General features: G+C 49.6%; 1 protein-coding gene across 1 annotated transcript in view; it reads right to left on the bottom strand.

The window, feature by feature from the left end:
• LOC141258454 (serine/threonine-protein kinase SBK1-like) overlaps positions 1 to 17158 on the bottom strand; it is a 48049-nt gene extending 30891 nt beyond the window's left edge. Inside the window, exons 1-3 of the mRNA XM_073673453.1 lie at positions 17037 to 17158; positions 2105 to 2229; positions 1501 to 1662 (exon numbers count right to left, since the gene is read on the bottom strand). Of these exons, the coding sequence (XP_073529554.1) occupies positions 1501 to 1615 (115 nt within the window). The 5' untranslated portion in view covers positions 1616 to 1662; positions 2105 to 2229; positions 17037 to 17158. The remainder of the gene's footprint in view (positions 1 to 1500; positions 1663 to 2104; positions 2230 to 17036) is intronic.
• Positions 17159 to 17781: the final 623 nt, after the last annotated feature.

Below are 17781 nucleotides of genomic sequence, written 5' to 3'. Positions count from 1 at the left end.
CAGGAACTGCTTCCTCCCTGCTCCTGCACTACAGGGTTCCCCTTCCTCAGTGTTCCCTCCCCCCACTCCAGCCAGGGACAGGGACTGTCGTGCCCATCTCAGGGGCATATTGGTCGCCCTGCCCCACGGCAATGTGGTGTAATGCATGCAGGTGTCGGGTCCTGATCCACACTCCATCCTTACCTGAGAGTGAGATATCACACCTCTGGGTGAGGTGCAATACGTCTGTAGCAACCGAGCCCTCAGGGTGCTACAGTTCCATTTATCTTCAGCCTAGGTGACGTATTGCGATACAGGGCCGTGATTTTGGCTATAAAAGGGTCCCCAAGACCCCTACCCCAAGCTTTTTAAGAGAATCATATATGGCGTGCCAGGAGACTCTATGGAATGCTTTCTCAGCATCCAACGAGAGTATCTAATTACAAATTTTTAACTGCATCTAGCCCAGGAAATACTTTGTGCCTAGTAGCAGTGTCTGCTAGTGAGCGGATTATCCCGGCTGTTAAGCAAGCTACACCACCTGTAGTTTAGACACTTAATTTTTTCAAAGGAAATGCTTCGGGACCATGGGATACTCAGTGAAGAGCATCAGGAGGCACCCCAAGGCATAGGGGCTGGGACTGGCAGTAGGATGCCTTGCGGTGGACAGCCGAGCTCGATCCTTATAAAAGCTTTTTAACTGCAGCAGCTTTAGTGGACGCTACTGGAGCTGGAATTACCGCGGCTGCTGGCATGAGACTTGCCCTCCAATAGATCCTTGTAAATGGATTTAAAGTGTATTCATTCAAATTAGAGAGACAATTTAAATTAAAAAGCTTAGAGCTGCCTCCACCACAGGGGGGCTCGCTCGACCCACCAGCGGACAGGCACCAGTATTGGGAGAGGGGGGCTGGCCGTCAGGGTTCACCGCGGCTCTGGCACAAATCCGGCGACACGGAGGTGGCACGGGCAGGAGCGGACTGGCCGTGTCGGCTTCTCACTTTTTGGATTTTAGAAGGGCATGACATGCCTATATCTGTGTCTCCCCCTCCTTTTACTCCTCCACCTCTTTTATTTTCGCATGACTATATGTACTTGTCACTTTTCCATGTGTTAGTTATGTCTTCTGAGCAGTTTGTCAGCTTTTGGACACCTTTGAAGGTGTTTTCTATGTGTTTCTATGTGTTTTTGTTTGCCTGCCATTGGTTTTAACGGTGTTCGAAGGTGTTCGACGAACAGTTCGGCGAACACACGGGTGTTCGACGAACCGAACCGAACTCGAACACTACGGGGGTGGCTCAACACTAATCAAGACCCACCAAATTTGGCAGGTTTGGATGACTTTACGCCTATGTGTATGAGTTGATATTACTAAAATAATCTGGATTTTCCATTGGCCTACAGATAAATATCTCATCTCTATGCCCGATTAAAATCATTTTCACATTGTTACATAATTTACCACTTTTTTTTTCTCAATTCAGGTAAATGACCATCTTTGTTTTTGCCTTGTTCACATACCTGTCAATTTGTTCTGTGCCAGTAGAACTTTTCCATATGGTCCTTGGCCCAGTTTCTTGATTACGTTGTAGCATTCAGAAATCTCCTGAATCCAAAAGATCTGGGAGGCGGCCATTGCTGCTTGGTAGTTGTTGATTCTTGGGCTTAACAAACTGTATGATTCTAGAAGAAAATATAAGAAATATGATTAATGAAACATCTTGTAGTGATCATATTCATGGGTTCTGTGGGCATTTATCATAATTAAGCTCAATCATAATTTAAAAACCCATCATAAACAAAGATGTGCCAGTCTGATATAGGATGGCTGACAACCCTTGTAAAAGGAATCTTGGTGGGCATATTGGTTGTAATCAACCATTCCATGAAGACATTGTAATCAGATAGACAAAATTATGATAATTCTAAACGGTTCTACAATACAGAAGTGTTTGTATCTAGAGATTATTTTTATATTTTTTGTCATTAAAACACACATGAAAATTAGACTATGCCTGGTGAAATGTGACTAGAAAGAGAAACGATTGCTTAATGGTCATATGGCAAGATGACCCAACAAATAATAAATAACCTCAGTGGATATACTATTGAAGAGTAGTCTTACCTGGGTTGGGATTCTGGTGATGTTGATGATTAGCTGGGATCTGCTCAAAAAAAATGTTGATTATCGCTTTTCTTATGGTTCTGTCTGAGAGGTCCTGTAACGGATCCAGAGGTGGAACCTCTGAGCTGCAATACAAAGGGGAAGTCCTTGTAAGGAAGCGGGTGACTCCCAGGGAAGGCAAGCAGGAAGGTGAAGACACAGTGCGACAACTGTTGCTCGGGCACCTCCATTTTGGAGGAGGTGCCTTAAATGTGGGAAGTCCTCTGGCCATTGGCCAGGGACTTTTTAGGAAGACGCACGCACTCTGCTGGAGGAGGAACGCGTGCCGGCAACAGCAGGGAGCGGAGCGCAGGGAGAAGCCGCGCCAGGAGCCGGGGGGCGAGAGAGACGGCGCCCCCGTCCGACACGGGGCAGAGACGCCGCCGCGACAACAGAGAGGAGCGCTGGAGGGACCCACTCGAGGAGCGCGGGGGTGAGAGGGATGGCATCCCTGCCTAGCAGAGGGTAGGGACGTCGATTCTACAGTACCCCTCCCTTTATGCCCCCTCTTCTTTAGGCCAGAAAGAAAATTTATCAAGGATGAGCGGGGCATGAATGTTCTCCCGGGGCTCCAACGTTCTCTCCTCAGGACCAAACCCCTTCCAATTTCCCAGAAAAAAGGTCTTTCCGCTTGCCCTCTTGGTGGCCAGAATGCTCGCTACCTCAAACTCATCTTCAGCGGAAACCGGAGCAGGAGGTGTACCTGAAGACTTGGAAAAAGAGTTAAGTACCACGGTTTTGAGGAGAGATACATGGAAGGAGTTGGGGATCCGCAAGTTGGCCAGGAGTTTCAATTTATAGGCCACCGGGTTGATTTGCTTGATAACTTCCAGTGGGCCGATGAACCGGGGCCCTAACTTGTAGGAAGGAATCTTGAGCCGGACATATTTTAACGAGAGCCAGACCTTCTCTCCAGGACGGAATTGGAGCGGATCCAGACGTCTCGTCAGCCAGTCTCTTCATCCGCTCGGAGGACTGAAGAAGTGTGGATCTGGTACTCTCCCAAATGGTGGAGAATTTGCTAACAAGAGATTCCGCGGCCGGGTTGTCCACCGAGGCGGAGATGGGAAACGGGATCTGGGGATGTTGGCCATAGACTGTAAAAAAAAAACGGGGATTTGGAAGAGGATTCGCTCTCGTGATTATTGTAGGAGAATTCGGCCCACGGTAAAAGATCCACCCAATCGGAATGGTGGGCATTAAAGTGCCGGAGGTAACTGGTTAAGATTTGGTTGATTCGCTCTACTTGACCATTGGACTGTGGGTGATAAGCAGAAGAGAAGTCTAAGGTGACCCCCAGCAGTTTACACGTGGCTCTCCAGAAGCGAGAGGTGAACTGAACCCCTCGATCGGACACGATGTGGAGAGGAAGACCATGGAGACGGAAAATATGATGAATAAAGTCCTTAGCCAACTCCGATTCAGACGGAAGACCCGGCAGGGGAATTTAGTGGGCCATTTTAGAGAAGTGATCAGCAACCACCCAAATGACCGTACCACCCACAGAGACAGGGAGATCAGTTATAAAGTCCATGGCTATAGGCTGCCACGGGGCAGCAGGTACGGGAAGAGGCAGAAGGCGGCCGGCTGGCAGATGTCTAGGAACCTTGTTGCGGGTGCAGGAAGCACAGGCTGAGACTAAGTCTATTACCTCCTTGCGCAGGGTAGGCCACCAGTAATGCCGGGCAATAAGCTGGAGGGTCTTCTTTTGGCCAGCATGGCTGGCTAGCTTAGACGAATGTCCCCAGTGCAGAACCTTCTCACGATCAGGTACTGTCACGAACGTCTTACCGGGTGGAAGACGATTCAGATCCAAGGGAGCCACTTGCATTACCTTGGCGTGGTCGATGATGTGCTTAGGCTCCTCCTCTAGATCGGAGAACAGAAAGGTTCGGGACAAGGCATCGGCTTTGATATTTTTGTCTGCTGGGCAGAAATGATGAAATCAAAGCGGGCCAAGAACAAGGACCACCCGGCCTGGCGCGGGTTAAGTCTTTGGGCACTCTGGAGGTAAGCCAAGTTTTTGTGGTCCGTATAAATTACCGGGTGAAGAGCCCCCTCGACCAGGTAACGCCACTCCTCCAGTGCCAATTTAACGGCTAACAATTCTCAGTCTCCTATAGAATAATTGCGCTCAGATGAGGAGAAGAGTTTGGAGAAGAAGCTGCAGGTTACCATCTCCCGGATGGCGACTTTTGGGTGAGCACCGCTCCGGCTCCGGAGGAGGAAGCATCTACTTCTAAGAAGAATTGTTTGTTGCAGTCCGGACGGTGCAGCACAGAAGCGGAGGAGAAAGCTTGTTTCAAAGAAAGGAAGGCCTCTTCAGCCTCGGGCGGCCATTCTTTGGGACTAGCGCCCTTACGGGTGAGCACGGAGATAGGGGCAGTCAGGGAAGAGAAGTGCGGAATGAAGAGGCGGTAGTAATTGGCGAAGCCCAGGAACCGCTGAATAGCCTTCAACCCCTCCGGTCGGGGCCACTTCAGGATGGCAGAAAGTTTCTCAGGATCTATTCGTAGGCCGGTCTGGGAGATGACTTAGCCCAGAAATGGAAGCGAGGACTGCTCAAAGAGGCACTTCTCAAATTTTGCGTAGAGGTGGTTCTGCCTGAGCCTGATCAGGACCTGACGAACGTCCCTCCGGTGTGTGGGAAGATCCGGAGAGAAGACCAAGATGTCGTCCAGGTACACCACCACGCAGGAATAGAGAGGGTCACGGAAGAGGTCATTGACCAACTCTTGAAAGACGGTGGGAGCATTACAGAGGCAGAAGGGCATTACGAGGTATTCATAGTGGCCATCCCGGGTGTTGAATGCAGTCTTCCATTCATCCCCCTGACGGATACGGACCAGGTTATACTCCCCGCGGAGATCCAGCTCGGTGAAGATTCTGGCACCCCTCAGACGGTCAAATAATTCAGGAATGAGCGGAAGGGGGTATTTATTCTTCACTGTGATCTGGTTATGACCTCTGTAGTCTATACAGGGACGGAGTGAGCCATCCTTCTTTTTAACGAAGAAGAAGCCTGCTCCCGCCGGGGAGGTAGATTTCCGGATAAATCCCCGGGCCAGATTTTCCTCGATATATTCAGACATGGCCCGGGTCTCGGCAGCGGACAATGAGTCAATACGCCCACGGGGTGGAGTAGCGCCGGGTATCAGGTCGATTGGGCAATCGTATGGTGTATGGGGGCGTAATGTCTCTGCTTCTTTCTTGTTGAAAACATCAGCATAAGACCAATAAGGAACCGGTAGGCCGGGTAGATTGGCTGGAGTAGGAGAAGGACGAGCAGGACGAACAGGAACTAAACAAGTCTTATGACAGTACTGCCCCCAGCGAAGGACTTCTCCGGTCTGCCAATTCAGCATGGGTGCATGTCTCTGGAGCCAAGGAAGGCCTAACAAAAGGGCATGAGAGAGTCCAGGTAGAACATGGAAGAACATCCTCTCAGAGTGCAGCATTCCCACCTGCAGAGTTATGGGTTCGGTGATGAGTTGGATGGTTAGCGGTAAGAGCCCTCCATCCACGGAGGTGACAGATAAGGGTTCAGCCAAAGGTTTAGTGGGAACGTGTTATTTCTCTACCAGGTACTGGGAAATGAGGTTTCCGGCAGCTACAGAATCGAGTTGAGCTAGTTCAAAGTAGCGGTTCTCCCCGCAGATGATAGAGACCGACAGCATCAGAGATGGAGGGGGTTTACCCTCGTCTAGGATGACCTCTCCGAGCAATCCTCGACACTGGCGTTTCCCAGCCTCTCTGGGCAGGAACGGATCCGGTGCTCTTTACTGCCACAGTAGAAACAGCTCCCCTTGGCACGGCGTGACTCTTGATGGGTTTTGACCATCTTTGTCTGGTCAACCTGCATGAGCTCTGGCGAGTGCGCCCGGGGAGTTACAGAGGAAGAGACGGGTTTCTGGAAAGTGGGAGCAAGGCGGGGAAACCTCCTCTCACAGGTGACCTCTTTGGTACGCTCCTGGAACCGGATGTCACTCCGGGTGGCAAGTGTTACCAAGTCATCCAGGGAGGTAGGAATGTCCCGACCGGCGAGTTCATCTTTAATCCGGCCGGATAGGCCTTCCCAGAAGACGGACACCAGGGCCTCGTTATCCCAGGCAAACTCGGAAGCAAGGGTACGGAACCGTATGGCATATTGGCCCATGGTGAGACTCCCTTGGCGGAGGCGTAGCAGAGAGGAGGCGGATGAGGTCTCTCGTCCTGGTTCGTCGAAGACTTTCCGGAAAGCCATGAGAAAGGCTGGCAGGTTGGACACCAGGGGTCTCCTCTCTCCCATAGGGGATTTAGCCAAGCCAGTGCCTCCCCAGTGAGATGGGACATGATGAAGGCCACTTTGGCCCGGTCAGAGGTGAATTGGCGTGCCAAAAATTCGAAGTGCAGGGTTCACTGGTTAATGAAGCCTCGTGCCAGGCCGGGGTCTCCACCAAAACGAGGCGGGGCGGATAGGCGGGGACAGGGAAGGGATGCCATGGTATTGATGGGCAGCGACACTGCTGGGGTAGGAGTCGTGTTACTGGAAGCAGGTCCTGATGAGGCAGTCAGTGAGTCCAGGCGGGAGTTAACATTATGCAGGTGGCTCAGGATGGACTCCTGTTGAGACCTCTGACGGGATAGTTCATGGCATAGGTCCGAGAGCGAGGGAGCTTGGGCGCCACCGGGTTCCATGGCCCGAGCAAACTAACGGATCCGGAGGTGGAACCTCTGAGCTGCAATACAAAGGGGAAGTCCTTGTAAGGAAGCGGGTGACTCCCAGGGAAGGCAAGCGGGAAGTCATGGCAAGTGACAGGGACAGTCTCTGGGTAGACAGGCAGGTGGTCACGGCAAGTGACGGGGACAGTCTCTGGGTAGACAGGCAGGAGGTCACGGCAAGTGACGGGGACAGTCTCTGTGTAGACAGGTAGGTATCTTCAACCCAGCGGGCAGACAGACACGGCAGGTACTGGCAGGTGCTTCCGGGTAAGCAGGTGGATAGCCGCGGCAGGTGCTGGTGGGTGCCTCCGGATAAGCAGGTAGAGATATACAGCAGGTACCGGCAGGTAGCAGACAGGTGACCGGCATGAATCAGGCTGGACTAGACAGGCTAGCGGAGGTACCTGAGGGCTGAAGCAGAGGTGAAGACACAGTGCGACAACTGTTGCTCGGGCACATCCATTTTGGAGGAGGTGCCTTAAATGTGGGAAGTCCTCTGGCCATTGGCCGGGGACATTTTAGGAAGACGCACGCAGTCCCTTTAAGAGGGGGGAGTGCGCACGCGCCCTAAGCACTCTGCTGGAGGAAGAACGCGCGCCGGCCACAGCAGGGAATGGAGCACAGGGAGAAGCCGCGCCAGGAGCAGGGGGGGGCGAGAGAGACGGCGCCCCCGTCCGACACGGGGCAGAGACGCCGACAGAGAGGAGCGCTGGAGGGACCCACGCAAGGAGCGCGGAGGTGAGAGGGACGGCGTCCCTTCCTAGCAGAGGGCAGGGAGGCCGATGCTACAGGTCCTATCTTCGCAAAGATGTTCTCATAACATCTTTAAACTAGAACAATGTGCTTTAAACTAGAACAATGTGGGAAGGGAAGCAAAAGGCCAGAAAAAGCCATACAGCTGACAAATACTATTGAGATCTCTGCTACTGGAAGTGGAAAGAAAGAACAAAGACAAAAAAATCTAAATAAAAATATGGGAGGAAGAGAAACCAATCACAAACTAAAATGTTTTTATACAAATGCACAAAGCATGGGCAACAAACAAGGAGAATTGGAACTACTAATGCAGGAAAAGAAATATGATGTCATTGGAATCACTGAAACTTGGTGGGACCATACACATGATTGGAATAAAAGGCTAAAAGGATACAACTTATTTGCAAGAAACAGAATTGATAAACGAGGAGGAGGTGTCGCATTGTATGTTAGAAAAAGCGTATATCTGCACAGAGATTGAAGCTTCAGAGACTGGGAGTTCTGTGGAAACTGTTTGGGTAAGAATACAAGGAGAGAACAACGGAAAGGACACCATTGTAGGCATTTACTACAGGCCACCTGGGCAAGCTGAAGATATGGATGAACTCTTTATGTATCAAATGACCAAGTTCTCCAAAAAATATGACGTAGTGGTCATGGGAGATTTCAACTATCCAGACATTTGTTGGGAATCTCTCTCAAGTAAAACTAACAGGTCAAGCAAATTCTTATCCTCTCTTGCTGACAACTTTATCTTCCAAAAGGTAGGGGAGAAAACAAGGGGATCTGCTACTTTGGATCTAATCCTTTTAAACAGGGAGGAAATGGTTGAGGAGGTAAAGGTGGCTGGGACCCTAGGAGGCAGCGATCATGCTATTATAGAATTTTGGATAACTAGAGGAGGAAGACATGTGAAGACTCAAACTTCAAGGTTAGATTTTAGAAAGGCAGATTTTAAGAGACTCAGAAAGAGAATAGGAGGGATCCAATGGCTGGATGTCCTTAAGGACAAAAATGTCCAGGAAGGATGGGAAATTTTTAAAAATGAGATTCTCAAAGCACAATCGTTAACAATCCCGAAAAGCAGGAAGAATGGGAAGCATTTAAGGAAACCAGGATGGATGAACACAGAACTTAAACACATGCTAAAAAGAAAGAAAGAAATGTTTATTAAATGGAAAGAGGGAGGCATATCTAAAGAAGATTATAATGCAGTCTGCAGATCCTGCAGGGCACGTATCAGGTTAGCTAAAGCTGACAATGAATTAAGGCTTGCAAGAGATGTCAAAAGCAATAAAAAAGGATTTTGGGGGTATGTCAAAAGTAAAAGAAAAGTCAAAGATGCTATAGGATTTTTACAGGATGAAAATGGAGAAATGGTAAGAGAGGATGTTGAGAAGGCCGAACTTTTTAATTCCTATTTTGCATCTGTTTTCTCTCAGAAAGAAATTGTAACATCAACTGATTTTCACTGTCCTTTTAAAGGAATAGAAGAATCCAAGTTATCTGTAAACAGAAAGATTGTGAGGGAATATTTAGCTAACATAAATGAGTTCAAGTCTCCAGGTCCAGATGAATTACACCCCAGAGTACTGAAGGAGATCGTAGAAGAAATTTTAGAACCACTCTCCATAATCTTTGAAAATTCTTGGAGAACAGGAGAAGTCCCAGAAGACTGGAGAAGAGCAAATGTTGTTCCTATCTTCAAAAAGGGGAAGAAGGTGGACCAAGGGAACTATAGGCCGGTGAGTCTGACTTCTATACCAGGAAAGATCTTTGAACAAATTATTAAACATCATGTATGTAAGTACCTGGATAAGAATGAAGTGATTAACCAGAGTCAGCATGGGTTTGTAACTAACAAGTCATGTCAGACTAACTTAATTTCCTTCTATGACAGAATCACTGACTGGGTGGATCAGGGAAATGCTGTAGATATAGTATATCTTGACTTCAGCAAAGCATTTGACAAAGTATCTCACACCATCCTTATTGAAAAAATGACCAAGTATGCAATGGACCAGGCAACTGTTAGGTGGATTCATAACTGGCTTAGTGATCGGACTCAATGGGTGGTTGTAAATGGCTTCACATCCAGCTGGATGAATGTCTCAAGTGGGATACCACAGGGCTCTGTCCTGGGACCTGTATTGTTCAACATCTTCATCAATGATTTAGATGAAGGAATTGAGGGTAAACTGATTAAATTTGCTGATGACACAAAGCTAGGAGGGATATCTAATACTAGAGAAGAGAGAGAGAGGATTCAAAAAGACCTAAATAAACTGGAGCAGTGGGCAGCAACCAACAGAATGGTTTTTAACAGGGAAAAATGCAAAGTACTACATCTGGGCAATAAAAATGAAAAAAGCATATACAGAATGGGAGGAATAGAGCTAAGCAACAGTACATGTGAAAAAGACTTAGGTATACTAATAGATCATAGACTGAACATGAGTCAACAGTGTGATGCAGCAGCAAAAAAGGCAAATCCAATTCTGGGATGTATTAACAGAAGCATACAGTCTAGATCACGTGAAGTCATTATCGGTCTTTACTCCTCTTTGGTCAGACCTCATCTGGAATACTGTGTACAGTTTTGGGCACCACATTTTAAAAAAGACATAGACAAACTGGAACAAGTTCAGAGAAGAGCGACCAGAATGGTGACTGGTCTGCAAACCATGTCCTATGAGGAACGGTTGCAGGATTTGGGAATGTTTAGCTTGCAAAAAAGAAGACTGAGAGGAGACTTAATAGCTGTCTACAAATATGTCAAGGGCTGTCACATTGTAGAAGGATCATCTTTATTCTCATTTGCACAGGGAAAGACTAGAAGCAACGGGATGAAACTAAATGGGAGGAGACACAGATTAGATATTAGAAAAAACTTTTTGACAGTTAGGGTGATTAATGAGTGGAACAGGCTGCCACGAGAGGTGGTGAGTTCCCCTTCAATGGACGTCTTCAAACAGAGGCTGGACAGACATCTGTCTGAGATGATCTAGTGAATCCTGCTTTGAGCAGGGGGTTGGACCAGATGACCCAGGAGGTCCCTTCCAACTCTACCATTCTATGATTACTTCATGGGTCTTGTTGAATTTTTCCTAACCTTTATAGGGAAGTAGCTACCTGACGTTGAGTTCAATCCTTCTCTTTGGCCAATTGGATGTCAAAAACCTCCTTTGAATTACAGATTAAAGTGACTCCTAGATGTTGGACGTTCATGAAAACCTAATTGTTATTTATTAGACTATGTGGTGTCACAATGGTATCTGGGAGGCGCCCACCTTAGTATTGTTAGTATTTGTAGTAAATTGCTAATGTATTCAGTTCTGAATTTATTCTACCCTCTAGGGTCACATCTCACCTTCCCGACATCCTGCTGCTTTCACCAAAAGAGAAACTGGACCCATGTTTTTATATCAATATACATTTGTCATGCACGGTTCTTTTATCCAGTGTGTATGGCCAGAAACTGATTTAACATAACTTGTAGAATAGTCTTGTCCCATTATAATTAGATGGAAATAACAGAATTGTCTATTTGTCCTATAGTAAAGCTGCTAATACAACCAAGGGTAAAGGCCCCATATACATAAGATGAAAATGGGGCAATAAACCATTGTTCAGTGATTGGGGTACATTCTTTTTTTATTCTAGCATTAGATCTGATCATCTGCCGAGAAAATCCAACTCGCGGGACAAGTGTTTTGGAGGATTAAAAATGTTCATTCTTTTCCACCGCGCAGATAACGGTCGCTCATTATGGTTGAGATTAAACATTTCATTCTGGATATATCTGTATCAGAGTTACTGAAGTTCGCACGTACCTCGTAATTGGCAGATTAAGAATTTTTTGCTGCTAATTTGACAAAATCTACAGTAAAGATAGCAAATCAAATCTGCACCAAATTGTTTAGCTATGAAGGAGGCAAAGAAATAATTCACTTCAATCAAATCTGAAAAAGACGGATTTTGGTAAGAACTTACCTGTAAAATCCTTTTCAGCGAAGGAAGGAAGGAAGGGAGACACAGACTTCATTACTTAGTGGGTAGGCGGAGCCCCACAGGGATAGTTCACCTCAGATTAAAAGAGTGACGACCGGCCCCTCCAGTATAAAGGCTCCTCCTACTCCCATGTTCTTCAGTCCGTACACAAGCTAAGGAAGAGCAGACCCCACCAGCAGAACAACACATCCCCTTCTGAAAGTTCAGAAATGAGAGAAAACAGGTTATGTAACAAAAAACAGTCCTAGGCATACCTTACTGGACCTGACATCTGTGTAGAGCTGGCGATGCTGGAAAAAAGAGCTGTAGAGCGCTAAACCCAGTCCAGATGACCGTCATCAGGAAGGAGTCGCGCAGCATCTAGAAAACACTAAAAAATCTAACTCTGCCATGGGAGAGTGCTGTGTCTCCCTTCCTTCGCTAAAAAGGATTTTACAGGTAAGTTCTTACCAAAATCAGTCTTTCAGCAGCAGAAAGGAAGGAAGGGAGACACAGACTTCATTACTTAAGCCCCCGTCTCACATAGCGAGATCGCTAGCGAGATCGCTGCTGTGTCACGGTTTTGGTGACGCAACAGCAACCTCACCAGTGATGTCGCTATGTGTGACACTTTGCAACGATCAGGCCCCTGCTGTGAGGTCGCTGATCGCTGCAAAGTGTCCTGGACCATTTTTTGGTCGTTGCTCTCCCGCTGGTCAGCACACATCGCTGTGTGTGACCAGCGGGAGCAGTGATCAGGCTGGTAACTATGGTAAACATCGGGTTACTAGGGGCACACGGCGCCTAGTAACCCGTTGTTTATCATGGTTACCACTCTGCTACAGTGAGCGGGAGGTTACCGCTCACTTTAGCAGGCGGAAGCACTCACGTCCACCTTATAAAACTTAGTAAAGGTGTGCATGGAGCGCCAGGTGGCCGGCCGGCTGAGCTGCGCAGCCGAGGCCCCCTGACGAAAAGCCCACGATGAGCCAACGGCTCTCGTGGAATGAGCCTGAACCTTAAACGGACAAGGCTCGCCCTTGAGCCGGTACGCCTCCAGGATAGCCGAGCGTATCCACCGAGCTATAGTGTCCTTGGAAACACGCTGACCACGCCGACGACCAGCAGGAATCACAAAAAGAGTCCGACTTCCGAAAACCTTGCGTGATCGAAAGATAGAACTTTAAAGCCGGCACTAAATCCAATGAATGCAAGGCCCGCTCCTTTGGATTGTTTGGTTTCGGACAGAGAGAAGGCAACACGATGTCCTGATTAATGTGGAAATGCGACACCACCTTAGGTAAAAAATCTCCATGGATACGAAGCACCACACGATCCGGAAAAAAAATCTAGAAAAGGGGGCGAGCAAGACAGTGCCGCCAACTCCGAAACCCTTCTCAAAGAGGTGACTGCCACCAGGAAGGCCACCTTCCAGGAAAGTAACGAAAGCTTAGCAGAATCCATAGGCTCAAAAGGCCTATGCTGAAGAGCTTCCAGGACTAGATTGAGCCGCCAAGGAGCCACAACCGCCCTCCGAGGCGGAAACTGATGTGCAACTCCGTGAAAAAAAGAACGCACGTCTCTGCGTGAGGCAATAGCTTTTCGAAAAAGCGCGGATAGTGCAGATACCTGACCCCGTATGGTACTAACTGCTAGACCTTTGGTCAAGCTATATTGCAAAAAAGCCAAGAGGTTGGGGACGGAAAAAACCCTTGGGTTTCTTGAAGATTCAGAACACCATGAATAGAAAGACTCCCAAGTTCTGTGATAAATCTTAGTCGTAGCTGGACCCCTGGCCGCCCGCAAGGTAGCAATGACCTCGGGCAAAAAACCGTGACGGGTCAAGATCTCAGTCTCAAGAGCCACGCCGTCAAACGAAGAGACCTCAGGTCCAGAGGACGAATGGGCCCCTGGGTTAGCAAGTCCGGGCGAAGGGGCAGTGGAAACTGAGGCGCCGCCTGAAGAGACACCAGCGTCGAATACCACGTCCTCCGCGGCCAATCCGGTGCTATCAGAATTATTGATACCTTTTCGAGTTTGATCCGTCGGATCACCAGAGGAAGTAAGGATATCGACGGAAACGCATAGATCAGCTTGAACTGACCCCACTGGGCCACTAGAGCATCTACCGCCACAGCCTCCGGGTCCCTGTACCTGGACATGAACGTCGGAACCCTGGCGTTCAGCCTGGATGCCATCAAGTCCACCTGAGGAGTCCCCCAACGGGAATACAGCAGTAAAAACACTTCTGGATGGAGACTCCATTCCCCAGGGTCCACCTGCTCGCGACTGAGGAAGTCCGCCGAGATATTCCACACCCCTGGGATGTGAATTGCAGAGATTGCTGGAACTCTGGACTTGGCCCAGACCAGGATCCGAGAGACCTCCGTCATGAGACTGGAACTCCTCGTCCCGCCCTGATGGTTGATGTCCGACTGGATCCGGACCGGCAGACCGCTCAACAGGACCGTCCAATGTTGGAGGCAGAGAAAAATTGCTCTCAACTCCAAATGTTGATCGGGAGAGACTACTCCTCTGGCGACCAGACCCCCTGAACCCAGAGGTCGTTCCAAACTCCCCCCCAGCCCGACCACCTCGGGAGAAGGAAGGATTTCCCCAGGGATAGACGTAACCACCATCCAAGAGACTCTCGCACCCTGCGGGAGATAATGACAGAGTGATCCAGCGAAGCCAGTGATCGATACCAACAGGTCAGAATAAGATTTTGGAGATCTAGGGAATGAAATAGTGCAAACGGTATGGCTTCCATAGCCGCCACCATAAGACCCACAAGGCGCATGCATTCCCGAAGGGACATTGCCAACGCCGACCTTATAAGCCGGACCTGGCGACGAAGGTTTGCTTGTTTGATAGGAGGCAGGGACACCACTGCCCGAACTGTATCGAAGTGCATCCCCAAGAACAGGATAGACTGCACCGGTTCCAATGATGACTTTTCCCAATTGATCAGCCACCCGAAGTCCTCCAGGTACTGAAGGGAGAAATCGCGGGCTGTTATCGCCTCCTCCGCTGTGGGCGACACTATCAACAGGTCGTCCAGGTAGGGGAGAATCGTAACCCCCCGTCTTCGAAGAAGCGCCATGAGAGGAGACAGAGTCTTTGTAAAGATCCTGGGAGCCGAGACCAACCCGAATGGTAGGGCCACAAACTGGTAATGAGCCTGACCTATGGCGAAATGCAGAAAACGCTGGTGAACCCTGCCGATAGGGACATGCAAATAGGCCTCGCGAATGTCAATTGAAATCAAGAAGTCGAACTGCGACCAGGCCGCTACCACAGAGCGAAGAGACTCCATGCGGAACTTCCGGGTCCGGATATGAATATTCAGATCTGAGATCCAGCACAGGGCGAAACCTGTCCTCCTTTTTGGGAACCACAAACAGGTTGGAGTAAAAACCCCTTCCCCGGTCCTCCGGAGGAACCTGAACCACTACACCTTGCTGTAGAAGAGAGTCGACCTCCCATAACAGAGCGGTAGCCAGCCTTGGCACGGACGGAATGCATGACTGACGAAACCTGTCTGGAGGTGGAGAATGAAACTCTATGAAATAGCCTGCTGACATAACCCGCGTCACCCAGGCGTCTGATATGTGGGATTCCCAAATTGATCCGAATAGTAGCAGACGACCTCCCACCCGAGAGCCCTCGGGGGGGGATTTCTGGCGTCAGTCAGCCTTAGCGGGTTTCTTGTCAATCTCCCGTCTGTCCTGACGGGAATGTTGCTTCCAAGGAACACGGAATTTCTGGGCGGATCTACCAGAAGATGAGGGACGGCTCGATCTCCCAGAGGGCTGACCGAACCATCCCCTGGTCCGAAAGGACCGACGACCTCTACTGGTCCTTGCCTTGCCAAATGTGGATGCCGCTGCCCTTCTCTGAGGCAAAGCAGCATCCTTAGCTTTGGCCTTGGCAATCAGCTCTGTAAGGTCTGAACCAAAAAGCTGACCACCCCTGTACGCCAGACTAAGCAGACCTTGCTTGGATACTGCGTCCCCGGTCCACTGTTTGAGCCACAGTGCTCGCCTGACTGTGACCGCTGAAGATTGAGCTTTAGACAGAACAGAAGCAGTGTCCAGTACTGCATCCCTGCCATAACATAATGCATCTTCCACAAGTTGAAAAAGCCTTTCTACTTCCAACAGCGGAGTCCCATCCTGCCATGCCGTCCGCAGCTGATCCACCCACCGCAGAGAAGCCTCACTGGCCCACATGGCCCCTAAGGCCACCTGAAAACCATGACCTGCGGCTTCATAGATGGACTTTGCCGCTGACTCTGATCTTCTGTCCATGGGATCCTGAAGACTGGCCTTCCCCTTAACAGGAAGCAAGGAAGACCTGCTCAGCTGAGACAGAGATACATCCACCTCAGGGGAGGGAACTCAATTAGCGATAGTCTCCGTAGCGCAGGGATACAGAGCATCAAAAAACCGCATCCCCCGAAAGAGTTTATCTGGACACCGGCGCTCCTTCTCCACTGCCTCGTTAAGTTCATCATGCGCTGGTAAAAATGAGCGAGCCCAATGCGAATCTTGATACAGCCGGGCCGACTTACAAGGTTTAGTCGGCTCTTCAGACAGCTGTAAAGTTTCCCGTAAGGCCCCAATAAGAGAATCCACGCGGCTAGAAAGCGAAGCAGAGCAACTCTGCCGATCCTCTACCTCAGAGTCGGAGATTTCACCCATCGAACCTGTTGGTGAATCTGAAGCCTCTGATGTGCTGTGCGGAGAAGACAGCGCCACCACAGTCCTGCAGCGCTTCTTGCCTCGAGTCGTTGGTTGTGATTTAGTCGACACCCAACGACCCAGGAGGTCAGAAAGACCATCAATGGAGCGAGTGAGCGCCTCCACCTTAGCATCACTAAGGGTCGAACTTGATGCCGTTGAGGGCCTAGGTGTATCAGAAACGCCCGACCGAACCTGGAACGGATTGGGAGAGAGGTCCGCGCCTCCTGGTCCCTGATCCGACATGCCCCCCACACCAGATGCCAGCCTGTTATAATGCGTATGGCAACCTAGAGTGTGTGAATTCAACCAACACAGCCTGCTTCAAAGGAAAAAATAAATAAATAAATCTACTTTTTTTTTTTTCCTCTTCCCACTCTATAAGGCACTGAAGGGTTAAAGCTCTCCTTTAGCAAGAGCTACCCCAGCACTGCTGGGCAAAAAATCAGTTAACTTAACAAAACTGGAAACAAAGTGTGCACCAGAAATAGTTAACCACTCTGATGAGCAGGTCCTGTTCAGAAGGGGTTAAATGCTGAAGTTACACAATACACCTTGCCCTAAAAGACAAGGGTCTGCCTGGCAGAGAAAATGGAAGCGCTGTATATCGCACCCTGCCTGCCCTAATAGACCATCAGGAAAGTGCCCCCGCGCTGTAATAGAAAAAAGACAGTCTTCCACCTTAAAAGGCAGGAGTGACTTACCAGCCGCGGAGACGGCTCTTCCAGAGTGAGTGTGCGGTGTGGCAGAGAATGGGGAGCAGGCGAGCAGAAGGCAGAAAGCTGTCGAGGAGAAGCCGACTGCAGAGCCCGGAGGAGGAAGGGGCGGAGCTTCAGTAAGCGCGCAGTACCAGAGATTCCTGCCTGACTAAGAGGCCAGGAAGCAAACAAAAAAACATGCGAGCCACGCCCCCACAGCTGTCTTCCCAACCAAGGGACTATCACTCCCAGCAGACTCGAAACAAACGGAGCCCACGGCCCCTCTCTGCTCCCCTGCCAGCCCTTGTCCATATGCAGCACCTGCAAGGGACAAGAAAGGCAGTCACAGTATGACAAGTAACAGCGGCAGCAACCGCTGAAGCACTCCACATTACTGAGCACTTACCCCGCTGTGCGCCACAGGGACCCCCAGGGATGTGTGGTGCTGTAGCCCTTGCTCCCTTCATGGCGGAGCGCGCAGGGACCGCACAGGCGGTGTTCGACCCCGCCAGGAAGCACCCTGTATCCCCCGGGGCAGACAGGTCTCAGCGGGGACCTCCTTAAGGGGTACGCAGGACTGTCAGGGGAGGGTCAGGGGTCCCGGCAGCGCCGAGACCCCCTGAGACCTCTAGACCACGGGGGGCCCAGGTCTCCCTGGAAAAAAAACAAAAAAAATCTTCTGAGGAGCTGCAAAAGCAGCGACTATCCTCTGTGACCTCAAATTTAAGACTGAAGAACATGGGAGTAGGAG

This window comes from Phyllobates terribilis, unplaced genomic scaffold (genome assembly GCF_046119375.1).
Source record: "Phyllobates terribilis strain yellow unplaced genomic scaffold, ASM4611937v1 Scaffold_3__8_contigs__length_932513732, whole genome shotgun sequence".
Taxonomy (NCBI): domain Eukaryota; kingdom Metazoa; phylum Chordata; class Amphibia; order Anura; family Dendrobatidae; genus Phyllobates; species Phyllobates terribilis.
This window is presented reverse-complemented; position numbering and strand designations above follow the sequence as displayed.